Source organism: Nycticebus coucang, chromosome 10 (assembly GCF_027406575.1).
Source record: "Nycticebus coucang isolate mNycCou1 chromosome 10, mNycCou1.pri, whole genome shotgun sequence".
NCBI lineage: Eukaryota > Metazoa > Chordata > Mammalia > Primates > Lorisidae > Nycticebus > Nycticebus coucang.
The window spans coordinates 35,636,495-35,660,115 of NC_069789.1; the positions used below are offsets into that span (position 1 = coordinate 35,636,495).

The following is a 23,621-nucleotide window of genomic DNA, read 5'->3' on the forward strand; positions in this document are numbered from 1 at the left end:
AAAGGAAAAATATTAAAATAAAATTGTGACAGCAATTAAGTCAGTGTGTTATAGCACAAACTTTTGCCAACTAAAGCATAAAGACACACGAACAGACCAGTTGAAAAAAGAACATCCAGCTCAGAAGTAGACCCACAAATGTATACTCTTCTAATGTATGATAATGATACCATTGCAGGGCAGAGGGGAAAAGATGGGGGGTTTTTTGTTTGTTTTTGTTTTTTTATTTATATATATATATATATATATTTTTTTTTTTTTTTTTTTTTTTTTTTTTTGCAGTTTTTGGCCAGGGCTGGGTTTGAACCCGCCACCTCCAGCATATGGGTCCAGTGCCCTACTCCTTTGAGCCACAGGCACCGCCCAAGATGGTTTTTTTTTTACCACATTGCAGGTCAACTGGATATTCACATGGAAAAATGATGAACTATGACTCCTACCTCACACCAGGCACAAAATTAAATTCCAGAAGGAATGGAGACATAAATGTGAAAGACAAAACATTGAATCTTCCAAAAGATAACAAAAGAGAGTATCTTCATGCATTTGAGGACAAGGAATGACTTCTAAAGTAAAACACAAAAAGCACAAACCATAAAGGGAACAAATGATGACTTAGATTTCCTTAAGAACTTCTACTCATCAAGATACCATTAAAAGAAGCTGGGTGGGGTGGCTCACACCTGTAATCCTTGCTCTTTGGAAGGCTAAGAAGGTTGGATTGCCTGAGCTCAGGAGTTGGAGACCAGTCTAAGCACGAGTGAGACCCCCATCTCTAAAAATAGCCGGGTGTTGTGGCAGGCACCTGTAGTCCCAGCTACTTGAGAGGCTAAGGCAAAAAGATCACTTAAGCCCAAGAGTTTGAAGTTGCTGTGAGCTAGGACGCCATAGCACTCTACCCTGAGCAACAGAGTGAGACTCTGTCTCAAAAAAAAAAAAACACCATTAAAAGAGTGAAAAGAGGGTGGCACCTGTGGCTTGGTGGGTAGGGCACTGGCCCCATATACCAAGGATGGCGGGTTGGAACCCAGCCCCAGCCAAACTGCAACAAAAAAATAGCTGGGCATTCTGGCGGGCTCCTGTAGTCCCAGCTACTCATGAGGCTGAGGCAAGAGAATTGCTGAAGCCCAAGGGTTGGAGTTTGCTGTGAGCTGTGATGCCACAGCCCTCTATGGAGGGCCATAAAGCGAAACTCTGTCTCTAAAAAATAAATAAATAAATAAAAATAAAAGAGTGAAAAGAGAAGACATTTGCAGTGCATATATACAAGAAAGGACTCAGATCCATATATACAGAATTCCACAAATCAATAATAAAAAGGCAATATAATTTTAAAAGGGGAGGAATAGCGAAAGACTTAAAAAGCCACTTAATCTAGAAAGTCGAAGTGGAAGGATCACTTGAGCTCAGGAGTTTGAGACTAGCCTGAGCAAGAGTGAGATCCCATCCCATCTCCACTAAAAATAGAAAAATTAGGTGGGCACTGTGGCAGGCACTGGTAGTCCCAGCTACACAGGAGCCTAAGGCAAGAGAATCCCTGAAGCCCAGGAATTTGAGCTTGCTGTGAGATAGGCTGAAACCATGGCACTCTAGCCTGGGCAACAGAATGAGACTCTGTCTCAAAAACAAAACAAAAATCCATTTCATAAAAGAGAACATCCAAATGGCAAAACATGTATATGCAGACACACATGTATGTGTACACATATTTATGTATGTGGGTATATATGTATTAGTTATCAAAGAAATACAAATTAAAACTACAGTAAGATATTACTGGGGTCCTAGTTATGTTCTATTTCATAACCTGGGTGGTAGAGTGCAGTGGCATCACAATAGCTCAGGGCAACCTCAAACTCTTGTGCTCAAGCAATTATGATCATCCTGCTTCAGCTTCTCAGGTAACTGAGAATATAGGCATGTGCCTCCATGTTCAGCTACTTTATTTTTTTCGTAAAGACAGGATCTCACTATATTGCCCAGGCTGGTCTCAAGCAATTCTTCTGTCTCAGCCTCTCTTTTTTTTTTTTTTTTGGTAGAGACAGAGTCTCACTTTACCACCCTCGGTAGAGTGCCATGGCGTCACACGGCTCACAGCAACCTCCAGCTCTTGGGCTTACATGATTCTCTTGCCTCAGCCTCCCGAGTAGCTGGGACTAAAGGCGCCCGCCACAACGCCCAGCTATTTTTTTGTTGCCGTTTGGCCGGGGCTGGGTTTGAACCCACCACCCTCGGCATATGGGGCCGGCGCCCTACTCACTGAGCCACAGGCGCCGCCCTCTCAGCCTCTTTTTTTTTTTTTTTTTTTTTTTGTAGAGACAGAGTTTCACTTTATTGCCCTCGGTAGAGTGCCGTGGCGTCACACAGCTCACAGCAACCTCCAACTCCTGGGCTTAGGCCATTTTCCTGCCTCAGCCTCCCAAGTAGCTGGGACTACAGGCGCCCACCACAACGCCCAGCTATTTTTTTGTTGTTGTTGAAGTTTGGCCGGGGCTGGGTTTGAACCCGCCACCCTCGGCATATGGGGCCGGCGCCCTGCTCACTGAGCCACAGGCGCCGCCCTCAGCCTCTTTTTTAAAAGCTACAGAGAATCAAAGATTTTATACTTCTTGGCTATTTATAATCCTCTCTTCTACCCCTACCTAATCAAATGAGATTATGTAGTAACAATGCAAATCCCATAAACACTGAATCCCTAGGCTATAGAGACCTTAGGAAATCATCTTGAGCCTGGGTGCAGTAGCTGACACCTATCATTTCAGCACTGAGAGGCTGATGTGGGTGGATCCCTTGAGCTCAGGTTTTCTTGAGACCAGCTTGAGCAAAAGTGAGACCCTGTCTCTACCAAAAATAGAAAAACTAACCAGGTATAATAGCACACATCTATAGTTCCAGCCACTTGGGAGGCTGAGGCAAGAGGATCACTTGAGCCCAACCATTCCTGAGGTTGCTGTGAGCTATGATGATCCCAGGACACTCTGCCCAGGGAAACAGTGAGACTTTGTCTCAAAAAAAAAAAAAAAATGGGTGGCACCTGTGGCTCAGTGAGTGGGCACTGGCCCCATATACTGAGGGTAGCAGGTTCAAACCCGGCCCCAGCCAACTGCAACAAAAAAATAGCCGGGCATTGTGGCAGGCACCTGTAGTCCCAACTACTGGGAGGCTGAGGTAAGAGAATCGTCTAAGCCCAAGAGCTGGAGGTTGCTGTGAGCTGTGACACCACAGCACTATACTGAGAGTGACAAAGTGAGACGCTATCTCTAAAAGAAAAGAAAGAAACATTTATATTAAGAAGCTAGATATGGCAAAGAAATCTTTTATCCATATTCTATGGGAGTGGGTAATGCCAATGTAAGGTCTCTAAGCAGCCTGATTGTCATTCCTAAAATAGTAGACTCTTTTTTTTTTTTTATGTTTTTTGTTTTTTTTTGTAGAGACAGTCTCACTGTACCGCCCTCGGGTAGAGTGCCGTGGCGTCACACGGCTCACAGCAACCTCTTAACTCTTGGGCTTACGCGATTCTCTTTTTTTTTTTTTTTTTGTAGAGACAGAGTCTCACTTTATGGCCCTCGGTAGAGTGCCGTGGCCTCACACAGCTCACAGCAACCTCCAACTCCCGGGCCTAAGCGATTCTCTTGCCTCAGCCTCCCAAGTAGCTGGGACTACAGGCGCCCGCCACAACGCCCGGCTATTTTTTGGTTGCAGTTCGGCCGGGGCCGGGTTTGAACCCGCCACCCTCGGTATATGGGGCCGGCGCCTTACCGACTGAGCCACAGGCGCCGCCCTTACGCGATTCTCTTGCCTCAGCCTCCCGAGCAGCTGGGACTACAGGCGCCCGCCACAACGCCCGGCTATTTTTTGGTTGCACTTTGGCCGGGGCTGGGTTTGAACCCGCCACCCTCGGCATATGGGGCCGGCACCCTACTCACTGAGCCATTAAAAGACCTCTATACCCTCCCTGAGCTGACCTTTCCTGTCTTGTTCCTATATATAATTATGCTATCTATCCTCATCTGTGTCTTGGGTGTCTGTGGCTCATCTGCCAGCTGACCTGGCTTGAGCTGCTAAATGGACTAGAGTAAGCAAGTATGGATTCCTGTACAAATCAAGTGTGTTTCTTTCCTATTCTGGGATCCTAGACTATTATAGACCCATACAGTTCAGAAACTCTTAATAGACAGATATAAATGATTATAAAAACAAACCTGGCAAAGGTCTCTCAGAAAGCCCTCCAGGGTAGGGAGCTTTCCAAGTTCAAAGGGAAAGAAAATTCATTCATTCCTTCTTGCCCACTTTTGGCATTTCAAGGTAAGTGACCTAAATTGATCAATGAATCTCCAGGTTAAAAGTAGCTTAGTGTGCTACCCCTCCTAGGCAGAATATCAGTGTTTCAACAAGGACTTTTTTTTTTTTTTTTTGAGGCAGAGTCTGACTCTGCTGCCCAGGCTAGAGTGCCGTGGCATCAGCCTACCTCACAGCAACCTCAAACTCCTGGGTTCAAGTGATCTTCTTGCCTCAGCCTCCTGAGTAGCTGGGATTAGAGACACTGCCACAATATCCAGATAAGTTTTCTATTTTTGGTAGAAATGGGTCTTATCCTTGCTCAGGCTGGTCTCAAACTCCTAAGCTTAAGTGATCCACCCACCTTGACCTCCTGGAGTGCTATGATTACAGGTGTGGCCCCCAACACCCAGCCAACAAGGATTTCTTAAAGAAGTGATCTTTTTTTTTTTTTTTTTTGAGACAGAGACTCACTATGTTGCCCTCAGTAGAGTGCCATGGCATCACAAGTCACAGCAACCTCAAACTCTTGGCTTAAGCGATTCTCTTGCCTCATCCTCCCAAGTAGCTGGGACTACAGTTGCCCGCCACAATGCCCGGCTATTTTTTTGTTATTGTTGTCATTGTTGTTTAGCAGGCCCTGGCCGGATTCAAACCCACCAGCCTCAGTGCATGTGGCCAGCTCCCTAACCACTAAGTTATGGGCGCTGAGCCTGAACTCTATCTTTGATAAGGAGCTTTCAGGTACTCCTTGTAGTAGCTTCTGGAGGAGAGAAAAGTTTTTAGTGTCCATAATGTGCTCATTTATCTACTAGCTTCAAAGGTAAGGGGCCAAAGTTTCATATACATACAAAGGGAAAAATGCAAAAAGTAATTTACGGGACTTACTCCATCTCTTCTTTTAGCCCCTAAGGAATTTAAACAATGGTTACTTTTCACACTCTAACGCAAACCATCTCTGAAAAGTAGTGTAGTATAGCGGTTGAGCACCTGGCTCTCAAGCCTGTGTACCCAGCTCTGCCATACATTAGCTATATGGCTTTGACTTTTCTGTTTCAGAAAAAGGGGGCCAATAAAAGTACAGGCCTCATGTGGTTGATGAGAAGATGAAAATAGTGCAGTACATGTAAAGCACTTAGAATAGTGCTTGGTCCACCGTGGTTAAGTGTTAGCTGTTACTACTATTTATTACATTATTACAGAAGCCCTGCTGTGAACATGTGCCATCACTGGAAAGAAAAGATAAGCATGGGGCGGCGCCTGTGGCTCAGTTGGTAAGGCGCCGGCCCCATATACCGAGGGTGGCGGGTTCAAACTCGGCCCCGGCCTAACTGCAACCAAAAAAATAGCCGGGCGTTGTGGCGTGCGCCTGTAGTCCCAGCTGCTCGGGAGGCTGAGGCAAGAGAATCGCTTAAGCCCAGGAGTTGGAGGTTGCTGTGAGCTGTGTGAGGCCACGGCACTCTACCGAGGGCCATAAAGTGAGACCCTGTCTCTACAAAAAAAAAAAAAAAAAAAAGAAAAGATAAGCATGGAGCAAGTGGGCATCAAAAAATAAAATGAAAAGAATGGCGTTGTTGGAACTTTTTTTTTTTTTTTTTGGAGATAGAGCCTCAAGCCGTCACCCTGGGTAGAGTGCCGTGACATCACGACTCACAGCAACCCCCAACTCCTGGGCTCAAGCGGTTCTCCTGTCTCCACCTCCCAAGTAGCTGGTACTATAGGTGCCCACCACAGCACCTGGCTATTTTTTTTGGTTGCAGCCGTCATTGTTGATTGGTGGCCCGGGCTAGATTCAAACCCACCAGTTCAGGTGTATGTGGAAGGCACCTTAGCCGCTTGAGCCACAGGCGCTGAGCTGTGTTGACTCTTAAGAATACATCAGGCCAGGCACCGTGGCTCACACCTGTAATCCTAGCACTCTGGCAGGCAGGTGGATTGCCTGAGCTCAGGAGTTGGGGACTAGCCTGAGCCAGAATGAGACCTATCTCTAAAAAAACAAAATGCCGGGCGTTGTGGCGGGCACCTGAATGTGGGAGGCTGAGGCAAGAGAGTCGCTTAAGCCTAAGAGTTTGAGGTTGCCATGAGCTGTGATGCCACTGCACTCTACCAAGGGCAACAAAGTGAGACTCTGTCTCAAAAAAAAAAAGAATGTATCTATTTCTACACACCAGTGTGTGCCAATAATTTGGGGATAGGCTGAGAGTATGGTTGCTCACATCTGTAATCTCAGCACTTTGGAAGGCTGAAGCAGGAGGATCGCTTGAGGCCACAGCAAATTCAAAACCAGTCTAAGCAACATAGCAAGACCCCATCCCTACAAAAATTTAAAACTTAGCTGGGTATGGTGGTGCATGGCTAAAGATCTAGCTACATGGGGGACTGAGGCAAGAGGATTGCTTCACTTGAGCCCAGGAATTCAAGACTGCAGTGAGCTATAATGGCACCACTGCACTCCATCCTGAAAGACAGAGCAAGGCCCTGGCTCAAAAACATAATAACAATAATTTGGGGATAGAGAAAAAGACATTCTGAGATAAGAGGTCAGCCAGAAAGTGGAGATCCTTACTTTTCATAAATGTATAGAGATAGGATACTCTTACGTGTGATGATATAAACCCCATTAGAAGTAAGGGAACTTCTGGGTAAATGCCCAGTAATGGGATTGCAGGATCAAATGGGAGGTCTAGCTTGAGTGCTCCTTTTATCATAAGGACACTTGTACTAGACTGATTATTGCAGCTCAATTTACAATCGCCAAAATGTGGAAACAGCCTAAATGCCCACCAACCCAGGAATGGATTAACAAGCTGTGGTATATGTACACTATTCAGCTATGTGGAATACTATTCAGCTATTAAAAAAAATGGAGACTTTACATCCTTTGTATTAACCTGGATGGAAGTGGAAGACATTATTCTTAGTAAAGCATCACAAGAATGGAGAAGCATGAATCCTATGTACTCAATTTTGATATGAGGACAATTAATGACAATTAAGGTTATGGAGGGTGAGGAAAAGCAGAAAGAGGGACGGAGGGAGGGGAGTGGGGCCTTGGTGTGTGTCACACTTTATGGGGGCAAGACATGATTGCAAGAGGGACTTTGCCTAACAATTGCAATCAGTGTAACCTGGCTTATTGTACCCTCAATGAATCCCCAACAATGAAAAAAAAAGAAAAAAAGAAGAAGTAAGGGAACTAACAGGTCTCAAAAACTCTTGTTAGTCCTTGGGAGGACAAAGAGGGGAGGAGAGGATTTGGTAAGCTCTCACCTAACCTGCACAATGTATGGCACACTGCCTGGGTGAAAGGCTCAACTACAACTTACACTTTAACCTAACAAACGCAAACAATGTAACCTAATCGTTTGTACCCTTTTATCAATCTGAAAAATTTTTTAAATCTTTAAAAATAAAAAAGAAGGTAAAAATAGGGGCGGCGCCTGTGGCTCAGTGAGTAGGGCGCTGGCCGCATATACCAAGGGTGGTGGGTTCAAACCCAGCCCCAGCCAAACTACAACATAAAATAGCTGGGCGTTGTGGCGGGCGCCTGTAGTCCCAGCTACTTGGGAGGCTGAGGCAAGAGAATCGCCTAAGCCCAGAAGCTGGAGGTTGCTGTGAGCTGTGTCACGCCATAACACTCTACTGAGGGCGATAAAGTGACACTCTGTCTCTAAAAAAAAAAAAAAAGGTAAAAATAAACTCTGTTAGTCCTGTAATAGCAAACCCCACCCCACTAGACCCAAGAAGCTAAGAGCTACTATTTTGCTCTTCTGTTGTTAATGACTGACATTCATGGCCTCTCATTCAACAAACCTTTTTTAAAATTTAGGCTATAATAACATTTCATGTTTGCCTATATAGTACATTTAGTATTATTTAGTAAAGAGCACAATATTAAAAAATAATAAACATTAATGTACACAGCTATGATTTAATAATAATAATAATTAATTGAAGAAGTCTAGAGATCCAGTCAACAACTTTTGAAACTTTATGAATAACTGGCCTACTATAGTCTTCAAAATTTTCCAGTTTTAAATGTCTAGTCACAAATTAGAATTTGTCTGTTAACAGTCACAATTGTATTTTACCACTATTATTTATGATTATCTTAATGCCAAAGGATGAATAGGACATTGGAAACTGAGAAGGAAGACTGCCCAAAGGGCCTGTTGTCCATAGTCTATGCAGGGACTCCAGGGACTATCAATTATTTATCTACTTTTCAAAGTTAATAAACAGAAATGTCTTTTTGCCCTTTATTCCCCAGATGAATTTAACCAAATGAGAGATGAGTGTGTGTATACAAAGACAGCAGTCTGAGATAGGAGGCACTGGTAATAACAAAGAGGAAGATTAAAAAAAAAAAATACATTGGGCAGCATGTGTGGCTCAAAGGAGTAGGGTGCTGGCCCCATATACCGAGGGTGGCAGGTTTGAACCCAGCCCGGCCAAACTGCAACAAAAAATAGCTGGACGTTGTGGCAGGCACCTGTAGTCCCAGCTACTCAGGAGGCTGAGGCAAGAGAATCGCCTAAGCCCAAAAGCTGGAGGTTGCTGTGAGCTGTGATGCCAAAGCTGGAGGTTGCTGAGAGCTGTGACGCCACAGCACTCTACTGAGGGTGACAAAGTGAGACTCAATCTCTAATCAAACAAACAAAAAAAAACACATTTAATGTCAAAGAAATCTGTATAACATTGCTTTATCTGGCTTGTTTTTATTGTGATTAAGTTCTCATGAAATTTTTTTTTTTTTTTTTGTAGAGACAGAGTCTCACTTTATGGCCCTCGGTAGAGTGCCGTGGCATCACACAGCTCACAGCAACCTCCAACTCTTGGGCCTAAGCGATTCTCCTGCCTCAACCTCCCGAGTAGCTGGGACTACAGGTGCCCGCCACAATGCCCGGCCATTTTTTTGTTGCAGGTTGGCCGGGGCTGGGTTTGAACCCGCCACCCTCGATATATGAGGCTGGCACCTTACCGACTGAGCCACAGGCACCACCCAGTTCTCAGGAAAATTTTGGTGGTATTTTATTGTTCTTTTAAAAACATGAGGGCTGGCTTGGCAGCACAGTGGCTACAGCACCAGCCACTTAACCAAGGCTGACGGGTTCGAACCTGGCCTGGGCCAGCTAAACAATGACAACTGCAACACAACAAAAACATAGCTAGGCATTGTGGCAGGTGACTGTAGTCCCAGCTCCTTGGGAGGCTGAGGCAAGAGAATCACTTAAGCCCAAGAGTTTGAGGTTGCTGTGAGCTATGATGCCCCAGCACTCTGGGTGACAGCTTGAGACTGTCTCAAAAAAAAAAAAAGAACTTCTTTCTTCACTATCCTAGTATATCCAATAAAAGATAAACCACTATTTATGCTTTTCTGTTCTACCAGAGAAAATAATGTATAAATAAATAGATGTATCCATTTATTTATCAAAATGAATCATACTATTGCACTCTTTTATAATTTGCATTTTTTACTTAATAACGTTGAGCGCCATTCACTTGGCACTCTGTCCTTATCAGCACATGGTTATAACTACTTCCTTTCTGCTCTTAAAATAATGCTTCAGTTACTATCTTTGCACCCAAATCTTAGGGTTATACGTGCTTTTCTAATGTGACCCTACCACAAAGCCAGGGCAGCAAGTACAAGCTACTCAACCAGTCTATCCCAGCTGTGTGGTAGGAAAAGAACAATCTGGTTTCTATGGTTCATTTCAGTTCCTCCAAAAAATTTTCTGAGACATTGTTATTTACAGCAAATGGGTATCAGGAACAGCTTGTGATACATAGTGAGAAAAGGAAACGAGTATGTCTAATTGTTCACTTCTGGCTGTAAAGGCTCCTGTGGCAAAGCAGTAAACCTGGCTTGCCACTTAAATTGACCTTGTGTGCCACCCCTACCCCTGCTTACAGGAGTGTACTGAATGCCCATGGCATTAACGGAATGTTTGCGGAAGGAGAAAATAAGCACTGGATAGACATGCATGGAACAGCAGGTAAAACTGCCAGATAACCATGCCCTTCACCCCACTCACAGAAGACCAATATGAAGCACGATACTCAGAGTTGTCTGCCTAGATAGAGGAATCCAGCTGAGTGGCAGAGTTGGGGTAAGAAAGTAACTACAGTTAAGCTCAGAAACCACACCAATTAAAAAAAAATTAAACCTTTGTGTTTAACTGCGTGAAATACTTTCTAAACGGTGTAGAATTTAAATTTTATTTTAAAACATTTAAACGTGTACTTTTCTAATTATTTGTCTTATCTATGATCTCATCTGATCCACACATCACCTTTATCAGGCAAGTAGGCTGGTGTCATTATCCCCACTTCAAGATGACGTGACTGAAATAGACCAAAACCACCAACAAAACGTTCTGCTCAATCGCAGAAGAATTAAATACTTCTTAAACATGCATAGAACATTCTCAAAATAAGACTTAATAAATTTAAAGGGACAGAAGTGTAAATAAATTTATTACTATTTTTATTTAAAAAAAGAAAAAGATGACATGACTGAGGGTCAGCAAAGTGATATCACTTGCTCAGCCTCAATTGGTTGATGAAGCATTCTGACCTAAGAACTGTGCTCTCCTAAATTCTCCCAAGCCTACCTAAATCTAACAAGTCCAGGTTGCCAATTTTAGAGTATTAACAACAACAAAAGCTAGGGATGAAGCTTAAGATGCAAATATAAATATATCCCTCCCCAGAGATAGCTGAGATTCTGAAAACTACCTCTTCCTAAGAAAAATTTAATAAATTGAATATTGTTGTTGCTAAGTACCAGGTTAATGAGCCAAACTTAAATCCTGACAGTCTCCATTAGTTTTATACAGACTTGTGAAAATTTGGTTTTATGTTTTATTATAAACACCTATACTATGTCAGCTTTTAAAAATATAGTGGCACTTAATTTTTTTTTTTGAGACAGAGTCTTACTATGTCGCCCTCAGTAGAGTGCCATGGCATCACAGCTCACAGCAACCTCAAACTCTTGAGCTTAAGTAATTCTCTTGCTTCAACCTCCCAAGGAGCTGGAACTACAGGTGCCCACCACAAGCCAGCTAATTTTTTTTTTTGGGGGGGGGTTTGGCAGGGGCTGGGTTTGAACCCACCACCTCCGGCATATGGGACCAGCGCCCTACTCCTTGAGCCACAGGCGCTGACCAATGCCGGCTATTTTTTGTTGCAGTTGTCTTTGTTGTTTAGCTGGCCTGGGCCAGGGTTTGAACACGCCAGCCTCGGTGTTGTGGCTGCTACCGTAACCACTGTGCTACGGGAATGGAGCCAAGTAGCACTTAATTTTTACAGCTAAGATTTTGCCTTGGATAGTATTAGTGATCGGTCATCATTTATATATCCAACACCCCTTCTTTCTTTCTTTCCTCCCTCCCTTCCTTCCTTCTTTTTTTCTAGAGATAAGGGTCTTGCTCTCCTGCACAGGCTGAAGTGCAGTGGCACCATGCAATTCATTGCAGCCTTGAATTCCTGCCCTCCAGTAATCCTCCCACCTCAGCCTCCCAAAGTGCTGGGATTACAGGTGTGAGGCACCATATCCAGCAGAATCTATTTCTTGAGCTGCCTTCTAGTCAACCAGAATGGACTTAGATGAATGTTTTTCAAACTTGTTTTGAGAATGACTTACAGAAAAAGCATATTTTACTTTATAAAACATAGACATATATTTGTCATTTAAAGTTTCATAAAACAGTTATCTCCCTCCTACTTGATTTCCTTTGCTTTTTATTTTTCCACTTTAAAAACACTAACTATGGCCCACTAAATTGATTTCATGACTCACAAGTGGGTCACAACCCACAATTTGAAAAACACTGGCTTAGACTAACAATATGCAGATGCTGCCATCAAGGAATTTATACTTTAGTTGAGAGTCTAGTATGTACATAGTTCACAAACATCTTTTCATTGGTAAGGCCTTAGAGGTCAGTTAGCTCAACTACCCACTCTATACTTGCCTCTATGGCATCCCTGACAGAGGGTGAGATACCTGAAATCCTTTGGTTGAATATTTCTAGGACAAGAAGTTACCTCTTATTTGGAACCTAGCACGGGGTTAGGCTGTAGAGATCTATTAAAAGTATAGAAATAAATTTAAATGAATCAGATATCTAATCATACAATGTCTTTCTTTTTCTTTTCTTTTTTTTTTTTTTTTGAGACAGAGTCTCACTATGTAGCCCTCAGTAGAGTGCTGCAGCTCACAGCAACCTCAAAATCCTGGGCTTAAACGATTCTCTTATCTCAGTCTCCTAAGTAGCTAGAACTATAGGCGCCCACCACAACATCCGGCTATTTTGTTGTTATAGTTGTCATTGTTATTTGGCGAGCCCAGGCTGGATTCGAACCCGCCGGCTCTGGTGTATGTGGCTGGCTCCCTAGCCGCTGAGCTACAGGTGCCGAGCCTAAACATACAATTTCTTTTCCCTAAAAGACAATTTGGATCTTTATTCCTAAACCAATCCTAAGTCTTTCCTAAGAGAAAGATGAAAAGGGAGAGGAAAATTAGGGGAACAGAGGTCTGAAAAGGCTCTTCTCTAATGACTTGAAGACTGAGTGTTAGCAACCTACATTAGAAACAGCCTTCAAGATTGAGGGACTTAACAAAATGATATTTATAATGAGGGGTGGGAAGATGAAATTCAAGAAAGGCTCCCTGTGGAGGTTCAAAATGAGCTGAGTCTTGGCCAGGCACAATGGCTCACGCTTGTAACCCTACCACTCTGGGAGGCCAAGATGGGTAGATTGCTTGAGCTCATGGGTTCAAGACCAGCCTGAGCAAAAAAGCAAGGACCCCCCCCCAACCATCACTACTAAAAAAAAAAAAAAGAAAAACTGAGGCAAGAGGATAGCTTGAGCCCAAGTTGAAGGTTGCTATCAGCTAAGATGCCATGGCACTCTACCCAGGGCGACAGCTTGAGACTCTGTCTCAATAAAATAAAATAAATAAGGTAGTGCCTGTGGCTCAGTGGGTAGGGCACCGGCCCCATATACCAAGGGTGGTGGGTTCAAACCTGGCCTGGGCCAAGCTGCAACAAGAAAATGGCCAGGCACTGTGGTGGGCGCCTGTGGTCCCAGCTTTTCGGCAGGCTGAGGCAAGAGAATGGCCTAAGCCCAGGAGCTGGAGGTTGCTGTGAGCTGAGATGCCACAGCACTCTGCCGAGGGCAATAAAATGAGACTCTGTCTCTAAAAATAATAATAATAAAACAAAATAAGCTGATTCTTGGCTCAGTGCCCATAGCTCAGTGGTTAGGGTGTCGGCCATATACACTGGGGCTGGCTGGTTCAACCCTGGCCAGAGCCTGCTAAACAACAATGACAGCTACAATAACAAAAATTAAATAGGGCAGCACCTGTGGCTCAGTGAGAAGGGTGCCGGCCCCATATACCGAGGGTGGCAGGTTCAAACCCAGCCCCCGCCAAATTGCAACAAAAAAATAGCCAGGCGTTGTGGCGAACACCTGTAGTCCCAGCTACTCAGGAGGCTGAGACAAGAGAATTGCCTAAGCCCAAGAGCTGGAGATTGCTGTGAGCTGTGATATCACAGTACTCCACCCAGGGTGACAAAGTGAGACTCTGTCTTTAAGGAAAAAAAAAAAAATATATATATATATATAGCTGGGCGTTGTGGCAGGAGCCTGTAGGCCCAGCTACTTGGGAGGCTGAGGCAGAGAATCCCCTAAGCCCAAGCGTTGGAGGTTGCTGTGAGTTGTGACACCACAGCACTCTATGGAGGGTGACAAAGTGAGACTCTGTCTCTAAAAAAAACACAAATAAATAAATAAATATATAGCTGGGCATTGTGGTGGGCACCTGTAATCCCAGCTACTTGGGAGGCTGAAGCAAGAGAATCACTTAAGCTCGAGATTGAGGCTGCTGTGAGCTGTGACGCCACAGCACTCTACCAAGGGTGACTTGTCTCAAAAAACAAATAAATAAAATAAGCTGAGTCTTGAAAGATTAGAATCAGACAAGGGGATAAATGATGGGAGAATGTGGTCAAAGCCTCCTGAGAAGAAATGAACCCAGTACATTTTTGGGTGGGGGGGTGGGGGACAGAGTGTCATTTTCCTGCCCAGGTTAGAGTGCTATAGTGCACAGAAACTTCCAACTACTGGGTTCAAGTGATCCTCCAGCCTCAGCCTCCCAAGTAGCTGGGACTACAGATGCCTACTATAACACCAAGCTAATTTTTTCTGTTTTTAGTGGAGACAGGGTCTTGCTTTTGCTCAGGCTGAGTTCCTGAGCTCAAGGGATCCACCCACCTCAGCCTCCCAGAGTACTAGGATTATAGGTGTAAGCCACTATGCCTGGCCAACACATTTGGGGGACAGGATAGTAATGGGCTTAAGAGGACCAGTAAGAGATAAAGCCAAAAAGAAAGACTGAGACCAATCTGTGGAGAGCAAGACAGAATCCAGATTTTGTGTGTGAGAGAGAGAGAGAGAAAGAGAGTACCTGGGTCTTCCTCTGTTGCCCAGGCTAGAGTACAGTAGTGTCATCATAGCTCATAGCAACCTCAAATTCAAGGGCTCAAGTGACCCTCCTGACTCAGCCTCCCAAGTAGCTGGAACTACAGGCATGTACTAGTATGGCCAGCTAATTTTTCATAAAGACAGGGTTTCACTCTTGCTCAGCCTGGTCTCAAATTTGCTGGTCTCAGCTATCAATCCTCCTACCTTGACTCCCCAAAGTGTTGGGATTACAGGTATGAAGCACTGCACCCAGCCAGAATCTGAATTTTATTCTGTAGGTAACACAATGTTATTGAAGATTTCTGAGTAAGCAGAGTGGCATTTCAGAATAATACATCTGCATGTTGGCCTGAAACCTGACTCTGAAAAGACAGAAAACAGGTTCTGAAGCTGTGTTTTAGTATAGAGAAAAATGTACATATTATGAGTTCATAAATTCAGGATTCTAATAAGAGTAGTCTTCATTACCCAAAAAGAAAAATGGCAATGGAATCCAATTCCTTTTTCCTTTTATCCTTTTTCTTTTTTTCTTTCTTTTCTTTTCTTTTTTTATTTTTTTTTTTCTTGAGACAGAGTCTCACTTTGTCACCACTGATAGAGTGCCATAGCATCACAGCTTATAGCAACCTCAGACGCTTGGGCTCAAGCAATTCTCTTGCTTCAGCCTCCAAAGTAACTGGGACTACAGGTACCTGTCACTACATCCAGCTATTATCCTTTTTCTTTTATCAGTGCAGTGTAAGCCCTGTCTGTAGCTACCACTAAGTGATCATTTCCTTTATAAAAGCTATAGATTTTATTCAGAAGCAAGTTCTTAATGTTTCTACAGGCCTAAAAAATTATTATAAACTATTTTGCAGAAATTAAGTTTTCCCTAAACAATAATATCACTTCGAATAAGGTTGTTTCAAGTTAATACACAAACAGGGATCTCGGAAGTGCTAACTATCTAGTAATTCAGGCTCTGCTGGATACAGGGACAGTGCCCTATGAACCTCAGCTAGAACTCAGATCTGCCTCAGGTGAATATAAACATCTTATATGAGTCACCTTGCAATTACAGCTGCCATGTGGAAACATATTTAAGCAATGAGAACTACAAAGCTAAATCTCTATAAGATCCTGTATTGGTCTTCCTGTCCCTTTCTAGTCTAACATCAATAAATGTCAGATTCTTTTTTTTTGAGACACAGTCTCACTTGGTCACCCTAGGTTGTAGAGTGCTGTAGTGTCACAGCTCACAGCAACCTCAAACTCTTGGGCTTAAGCAATTCCCTTGCCTCAGCCTCTCAAGTAGCTGGGACTATAGGCACCCACCACAATGCCTGGGTATTTTTTTTAATTTTTATTTATTTATTCATATATTTAGACAGAGTCTCACTCAGTTGCCCAGGGGTAGAGTCCCCTGAGCATCAACAGCAACTTCAAACTCCTCTTGGGCTCAAGTGATCCTCTATTTTTTTAAGAAAGACTCACTACGTCCCCCTTGAGTGCAGTGACAGTCACAGCTCACAGCAACCTCAAACTTTTGGGCTCACGTGATTCTCTTGCCTCAGCCTCCCAAGTAGCTGGGAATACAGGGCCCACCACAACGCCCACCTATTTTTAGAGGCTAGGTCTCACCAACTTGCAAGCTCAGGCAATCCATCCGCCTCCGCCTCCCAGAAAGCTAGGGTTCCAGGCCTCAGCCACCTTGCCTGGCTTCAAATTTGATTCTTTTTTTTTTTTTTTTTTCTTTTTTGAGAAAGAGTCTCACTATGTTGCCCTAGTAGAGTGCTGTCACATTACAGCTCACAGCAACCTCAAACTCCTGGGCTTAAGCGATTCTCTTGCCTCAGCCTCCCAAGTAGCTGAGACTACAGGCGCCCACCACAAAGCCCGGCTATTTTTTGTTGCGGTTGTCATTGTTTGGTTTTTTGTTTGTTTGTTTGTTTTTTGCAGTTTTTGGCCGGGGCTGTGTTTGAACCTGCCACCCCGGTATATGGGGCCGGCTACCTTGAGCCACAGGCGCCGCCCCGCAGTTGTCATTGTTTAGCTGGCCCGGGCCAAGTTCGAACCCGCCAGCCTCCATGCACGTCCGTGGCTGGAGCTGTAACCACTATGCTTTGGCGCCGAGCCTCTTTAGTAATTTTTATCAGCATTATTTTTTATTTCCAAATTTCAAAAAGGCTGTCTCTAAAGGCCTCAAAATTACTTTGAGTTATTAATGTTGTAAATTTCAGAGATGTATTAGCTGAGTCCTTTTTTTTTCCACAAAGAAAGTACTTCAGAGAAAGATTTTTTAATTTCTGAGAAAATGTATAGATCAAGTATGTTTGCTATCAACCACACACATGTAAATAAGTGCTTGGGAGTAATGCAGACCATTTGCCAGCGATTAAGATTGAGCCCAGTTTTTTGTCCCTGCACTTTTACATCCACATAAATTGGTAAGTCACAAGGACATGCAAGCCTCACATGTCAAGTAAAAACTTCAAGCGAGGATCTGACAGGAGCCTGAATTCTCCCTAAGATGCACATTTTGGAGGCAACTCTGTATTACTGCTCTCTAAACTGAGCAGTGACTCCAGAAACGGTTGGAAAGGAGAAGGAGGTGCTGGGCAAGTGCTAAGAAAAGACTGAAGCCTCAACAGCCAAGTCCCTCCCCTCCTCTACACACCCACAGCCTTTTTGTCGCTTCTGGTTCCCATCAGGTACGCTCCTACAGACTATGTCACCTTGGCAGGGCGGAGCATGGGAGTCTCACCTGCTCATTACCTTAAACCTTCCGGGATGGCCCCAGGTACAGCAAGCGTGCGTGGCACTTCGCTGTAGAAATTCAAGTTTTTCCACCCTAAAACGAGGGGGTTTGTTAATGCTAGTTTCTGTCTGGTTACCATTTAACGGGTCGACAGGGGCCTACTACAACTCTGTGCCTGTAAGTTCTTGCTAGAAAACCTCGCCACCTGCTAGACCTCCACCTTCAGCCCAGAGAATTTACAGACCCTCCGCACACCTTACATTTATAGGTCACACTGGCGTATCCACGCGCGCGCACGCAAACTCTGCCATCCTATGCACGCTCGGCCTCAGAGGGCGGCTACGAACTTATTGCTCGCCGAGCAAGCCCTGCCAAAGCACACAGGGAGAGGCCCGAGCGGAGCCGAGGCTGGGTCGGAGTCCGGGCCGGGGTCGCGTCCAACCCAGCTGGCCAGCAGGTTCCTTCCCCTAAATCCCGGCCCTGCTCCCGGCGCACGTGCTGGGTGACAGGCCCCCTATAAGTTCCATACCTGCCACCGGAAGTGAGTGAGGAGGGCAGTATAGGCATTTCCTGTGACGCGAGCGCCTGGACTCCATTAGGCAGCAGCTGGGGGAAGAATCAACACACCAGGGAGCAGAGCGGAGCGGACCCGAGGACAGAGGCGGCAGCTGCCTCCGCTGCCTCCCGTCGCTGCCGCCGCCACCGCCGGGGCTCAGCCCAGCGGCGGGCCCCGTGCCCCCATAGCCGTCCCGCGGCGCCCCGCGGCGCGACCCCCAGGCCGCGCACCCCGAGCTGCGTCCGGGAGGGGGGGGGGAAAGGGCCCGGATCCTCCTTCTCCCCCTCCTCCTCTCCTTCCTCTCACCCCCACCCTTCTAGCCTGACCCCCCTCCCCGCATCCTCAGTCCCCACTCACCCCGACCCTCTCCCCGGCCCCTGCCTCCCCTCCCCCGCCTCGCCCCACCGGCTTCCCACCACGGCCTCTCTCGGCGAGGAAACTCTGGCCTCCGCTTCCTCCTCCTCCGACTCGGACACCGGCGGAGCCTCCCCGCCCCCGCGGAAGAAACCCCGAGCCTCGGCGGCGGAGGGAGCAGGAGAGCCCGGGGCTTCGGCAGGCAGAGCAGGCCTCTCCCCTCCGTCCTCGTCGTCGTCGTCCTCCTCCTCCTCCTCCGTGGTGGTAGTGGTGGGACTCCCCCCGGCTGCTACCCCTTCTGCCGCCGCTGCCGTCCCCCACCGAAGTAGCGGCCACAGCCTGGTCAGCGGCAGCATCATGCAGGCCAACGGGGCAGGAGGAGGAGGAGGAGGTGGTGGCGGCGCCGGTGGAGGAGGAGGGGGCGGCGGGGGCCAGGGACAGACCCAGGAACTCGCCTGTCTGTCGGCCCAGAACGGGGAGTCGTCTCCTTCGTCGTCGTCGTCCGTGGGGGACCTGGCCCACGCCAATGGGCTCCTGCCTTCCGCCCCCTCTGCCGCCAGCAACAATAGCAACAGCCTGAATGTCAATAACGGGGTTCCCGGCGGGGCGGCCGCCGCAGCCTCAGCCACAGTCGCAGCTGCCTCCGCCACCACCGCCGCCTCCTCTTCCTTGGCCACCCCAGAACTGGGCAGCAGCCTCAAGAAGAAGAAGCGGCTCTCCCAGTCAGACGAGGATGTCATTAGGCTAATAGGACAACACTTGAATGGCTTAGGGCTCAAGTAAGTATCCCTTCCCGGCAGCTGGTGATGGACAGACTACCACCAGGGCGGGCGTAGGGGTGCAGTGGCTGGAAGAAGCTCGGTTAAAGAGAATTACTATTGGGCACACTGGGCCCAGTCCACTGAAGGACGGGGCGCAGACGGGCCAGCAAGGAGGAGAAGCGGGCCTGAAGCGAAATAAGGGAAAATCAATCTGTCTGACAAATTGTGAGCCAAGGCACGCGATTGAGGTTTGGAGTGGGATAGGAGACTCCTCCCTATACACCTTCAGAGCTTAATTGTCTGTCAATAAAGACAGATGCGAGACCGTGTCTCTGTATGTGTTGGGGGAGGGGTAGATTAGACCTGGTGGAAATAATGAACCTTGGAGGATTTGTTTTTCAAGTGTATCTTAGAGGCATCTTTGTGGGACACCTCCCCACTTCCAACCATGACAGGCAACAGCCCAGGCAAACTACCAAACAGTGAAGATAGTCATCTGCAAGTGTTTATGAGTACTGAAGGGGTGGGCGAATTTGGAAAGAGGCTGTTGAATAAATCTGATGGGATTCGAAGTAAGATGCACCGTTGATGTCATTTAAAGGCCCTGTGTGTGTGCAAGAGGCCTAGCATTAAGTAGTCTGACATCCCAGTTTAATACCAAAAACGTGTTCTGTCTGAAAAAGGAATATGTGATACAGTGAATCATTTGTGTCAAATACAATTTAGGTGGCCTTGTGTACCTAACGTAGGGAGGAGGTAGACAGGGACTTTGGCAAAAAAAAAAAAAAAAAAAAACACCGTTTTGTATACACAAAGAAAAACCAAGGGGGGTGGGAGGTAGGGTTGGTGGGAGTGCCCTGGAGCCGGACGAAGGAGGTGCAAGAGGCAAAACCAGAATGAGATGAAGGGGAAGAAATTTCTTAGCTTCAAAGCGTAGATTTAAATAAGCCTTTGGGCTAGCCAGTGTGTAGTTTGGGATTTATGAATTTGTTGAGAAGGCATGGCATTTTTTAAAAGTGACATAAGTATTTTAGTTTTCAGGCATTGCACTGTTTAGCTGAAAATTCAGTAGAGCCGAATGAGAAAGCATTGAAACAAATACAAAAATATAGGACTGATAAATGAAGGTCCTTAGATATACATCTATGAGGGAGAAAACACATTGATGAATTTTTTAAGCTCTCAAAGAGAATTATGCTGAAGGAAGATTTCACTTTATTCCCTAAAGAAAAGGATTAGTATCAAAACAGATTTTGTAAATGCTAACAGAACATATTACTGAGACAAGAAGCAAGCTGACGGCAGCAGGAGGAAATAACTCGTGACTGTTTGGAACCCACACCATAGTAAATTTGCTATTTTTAGTATAGAGAGAAAGGGAATGATTTTTTATGTTGGATTTATTTTAATTTTAAAGATTGATCTAGTAGAATTTCTATGCTCATATAATCTGAATATACGCTCTCACCTAACACAGATCATCTCTTTCAGCTTGTATGGAGCTAATAATTTTTGTCTTTCAAAATATAACTTTGGTAGTATGTGGATCCTGGTTTTCCATTTATTTTACTAGTTATGACACATTTTTAGAAATTTTATACTTCATTGAACTTCTGAGGCATTAAAATGGCAAAAGTAGAACTGATTTTGGTCTAAAGAAATGTTTTTAACTTGACAAGGAATAAATGTAGGTGATAGTTCTAGATCAAGTTAGTTTAATCGAGCACATTAAAGCTTTTTATTTTTCTTCGCCATGAGATTAGCTTAAAAATTTTGCAACTGTTTTCATGGACATTAGTTTATTTGGAAGAGTAAAACCCTAAAGTTGGTCAGGTCTTTTTTACACTGTATCTCTCCTGCAGCCAGACTGTTGATCTCCTCATGCAAGAGTCAGGATGTCGTTTAGAACATCCTTCTGCTACCAAATTCCGAAATCATGTCATGGAAGGAGACTGGGATAAGGTAAAGTAGGGCATATAGAGCTGTGTGACTGCTGCTAAAATTACATATTTGATGTGCATTTTGTGACATTTCTGTTTTTCTTTTATACTGATTTTTACAGGCAGAAAATGACCTGAATGAACTAAAGCCTTTAGTGCATTCTCCTCATGCTATTGTGGTAAGAGGCGCACTTGAAATCTCTCAAACGTTGTTGGGAATAATTGTGGTAAATACACTTTTGTTCTTAGTTTCACATTTATGCTTATTTTAGTAGGTTATTGATAACTCTAGGCTTCTGTCTCTTATACAAGATAAGGCCTGAAAGTAAATTTCATATAATTAAGTTTATAAATTGAGTGTTGATGATGTTTTAAAGTATGAGTCTTGTATTTTTAAAATCGTACTTAGTAGATGTATTGTTTGAATCTACTTTACAAATTAAGGTCTCCAAAAGTTACCCTTGAAAGGTCTTTATGTTTTCAATGCTATTAATACGAGTTTTATTCTACAAATTATACCTTTATGTTACTTACAATACTGATGTGCCATTTAAAGAGAAAATGTGTTTGGGTATATGTATATCCATTCAGCTTTAAGAAGCTAATACATTAATTTTCTTTTTATCTTTGAGAATTATAGTTAATTCAAATTACTTTCATTGGTGGGCTCACCATTTTCCATTCTTGCATTCCAGTTGTGTGCATTGACAGTGTCTTAAATTTGTATAATCTATCACTGATGGAGGGTTTGTGTGCAGATTTGACCACTGGGCCTCTTTTACTGGCCTTATTTCCCTGACAAGATCAGTTTAGTAGTTTAGCCTGTTAGTCTTTTTCATAAGTCTTAATGAATCTTTTATATTGGTGATCTTAAATTCTTCAGGAGATGTGGGTGAGGGCGAGGAGGGGATAAGTTTTTTCTATGCACTGGTGATTGAAAGCCCTGAAGTATCAACTGCTAGCTACTGGCTTTTTAACTTCTAGCTGATTCATTTGTTGTCAAAAGCAGTTTCCTGTCTGGTGGGGGAGGGAAAGTAGAAGAATAGGAAGTGAAGTAGGGAAACCAGCTATTTGTTAAATATTAGTAAATGACTTACATTTTGGGCTTTTTAAATTGAGTCAAACATTAATCTTTTCTGTCTCTGTCTATAAACTTAAGAGCCTTGTGGTTTTTTTTTTCTTTTTGTTTTTTTCTGAAATCTTAGAAAAGGGGTTTTAAACTCTTAATACAGTAGTATAATCCTAGAGAGTGAGCTTTAGGGGAATTAAGGGTGCAAACATATATGACCAAAAAAACAGACTCATGTAAATTGATGATCTAGTATTATTTTTAGTCTTTCAGTAAATACTTAAAATATTAAAAATTTAAAACTACTGTGGGCAAGATTGATAATTTATGGAACATTCAATTGAATAGTAAAATTTAAAAATAAAAAGTTAAAATAAACATCTATATTCAAACAGGTTAGAAGTTTTTCAGTAACTAAAAGTTTCCCGAGTGTTCGATGTTTGTTTGTTTTTACCTAAGTATATTTTACTGAGCAGTTTCTCATGAATTTTTAGCTTTAACTGAATGGGGTAAAATTAGGACAATTAAATAACCAAAATAAAAGTTTGGGTTCCTTTCCCATTCTAGCAAGCAAGTTAGAACAGCTTGTAAGGTGACAGTAAAAAACTTAACCTGTGTGTTATTTTATAATATGTGTGATTTCTTGGAGATTGTTTTCCTTTTTCAAGCTTTACCCACATTATATCTGTAATTTAGTAAAAAAATTTTAATAGGCTCACTTCCTGGTTTTTTCTTAGTTTATAGTAATTTGAGACTTGTGGATTGGATTTAGATTATACCTGTCTCATTAGAAACCTTCATTAGAAGCAACATGTAAACTGAAGAAAGGTAGTTGTAGATAATAAGGAGGAATCCTTTTTTTTTTACAGCCTGTTCAGTCTAGAACATTCTAGGATCTAATAAAAGATGAAGATTAAATCTCTGGCTGAGCCTCACATCATCAAACTGTTTAGGTATTTATGCAAAGAAAAGGGTTCCAACTTCTATCTCACTTGAAGCATTAATGAATCAGTTACTTTTAAAGAGTCAGTTCAGCATTTTTTGAAGTTATTCTTCACCTTTCTAATTGTGTTTAAATCCACTCCTCTCCCCATAACCCCTTCCAGGAAAGAATCTAATATAAGCTTAAGTTTGTAATAATATTAAAAGACTGTTAAGGTTTTTCTAAACATAATTATTTTAGTTGTATACTCACATCTTATGACTTAGTCTAAACTAAAATTGTATTTTATTTTTTAAACCTGAGTGTTTTTATCAACCCAGTCCACTTCCCCCACATCCCATCCCCCATTTTTAAATGGTTTCCAGTCAAATGATACTAGGAATAGCAAAAGTTGCTTTCATGAGTCAGCATTTTTTTGTTTGGGTTTTAGTACATATGCTTAGCCATGTCTGTGCGATTTGGATAGGTATTTGAGAC

The 23,621-nt window shown here is 43.8% G+C and overlaps 1 protein-coding gene and 1 long non-coding RNA gene across 5 annotated transcripts in view; one reads left to right on the plus strand and one right to left on the minus strand.

Annotated features, from left to right (window-relative positions):
- Window positions 1–18,187, minus strand: part of LOC128596031 (uncharacterized) — a 70,033-nt gene extending 51,846 nt beyond the window's left edge. The window contains exons 1-3 of the long non-coding RNA XR_008383049.1: window positions 18,051–18,187; window positions 17,782–17,889; window positions 17,528–17,614 (exon numbers count right to left, since the gene is read on the minus strand). This is a non-coding gene — a long non-coding RNA (uncharacterized LOC128596031). The remainder of the gene's footprint in view (window positions 1–17,527; window positions 17,615–17,781; window positions 17,890–18,050) is intronic.
- WDR26 (WD repeat domain 26) overlaps window positions 18,115–23,621 on the plus strand; it is a 56,905-nt gene continuing 51,398 nt past the window's right edge. Inside the window, exons 1-3 of one of the 4 annotated variants that reach the window (XM_053605352.1) lie at window positions 18,115–19,210; window positions 21,055–21,154; window positions 21,255–21,359. In XM_053605352.1, the coding sequence (XP_053461327.1) occupies window positions 18,789–19,210; window positions 21,055–21,154; window positions 21,255–21,359 (627 nt within the window). In that variant the 5' untranslated portion in view covers window positions 18,115–18,788. The remainder of the gene's footprint in view (window positions 19,211–21,054; window positions 21,155–21,254; window positions 21,360–23,621) is intronic. The other 3 variants (XM_053605353.1, XM_053605355.1, XM_053605356.1) reach the window with 3 other exon arrangements.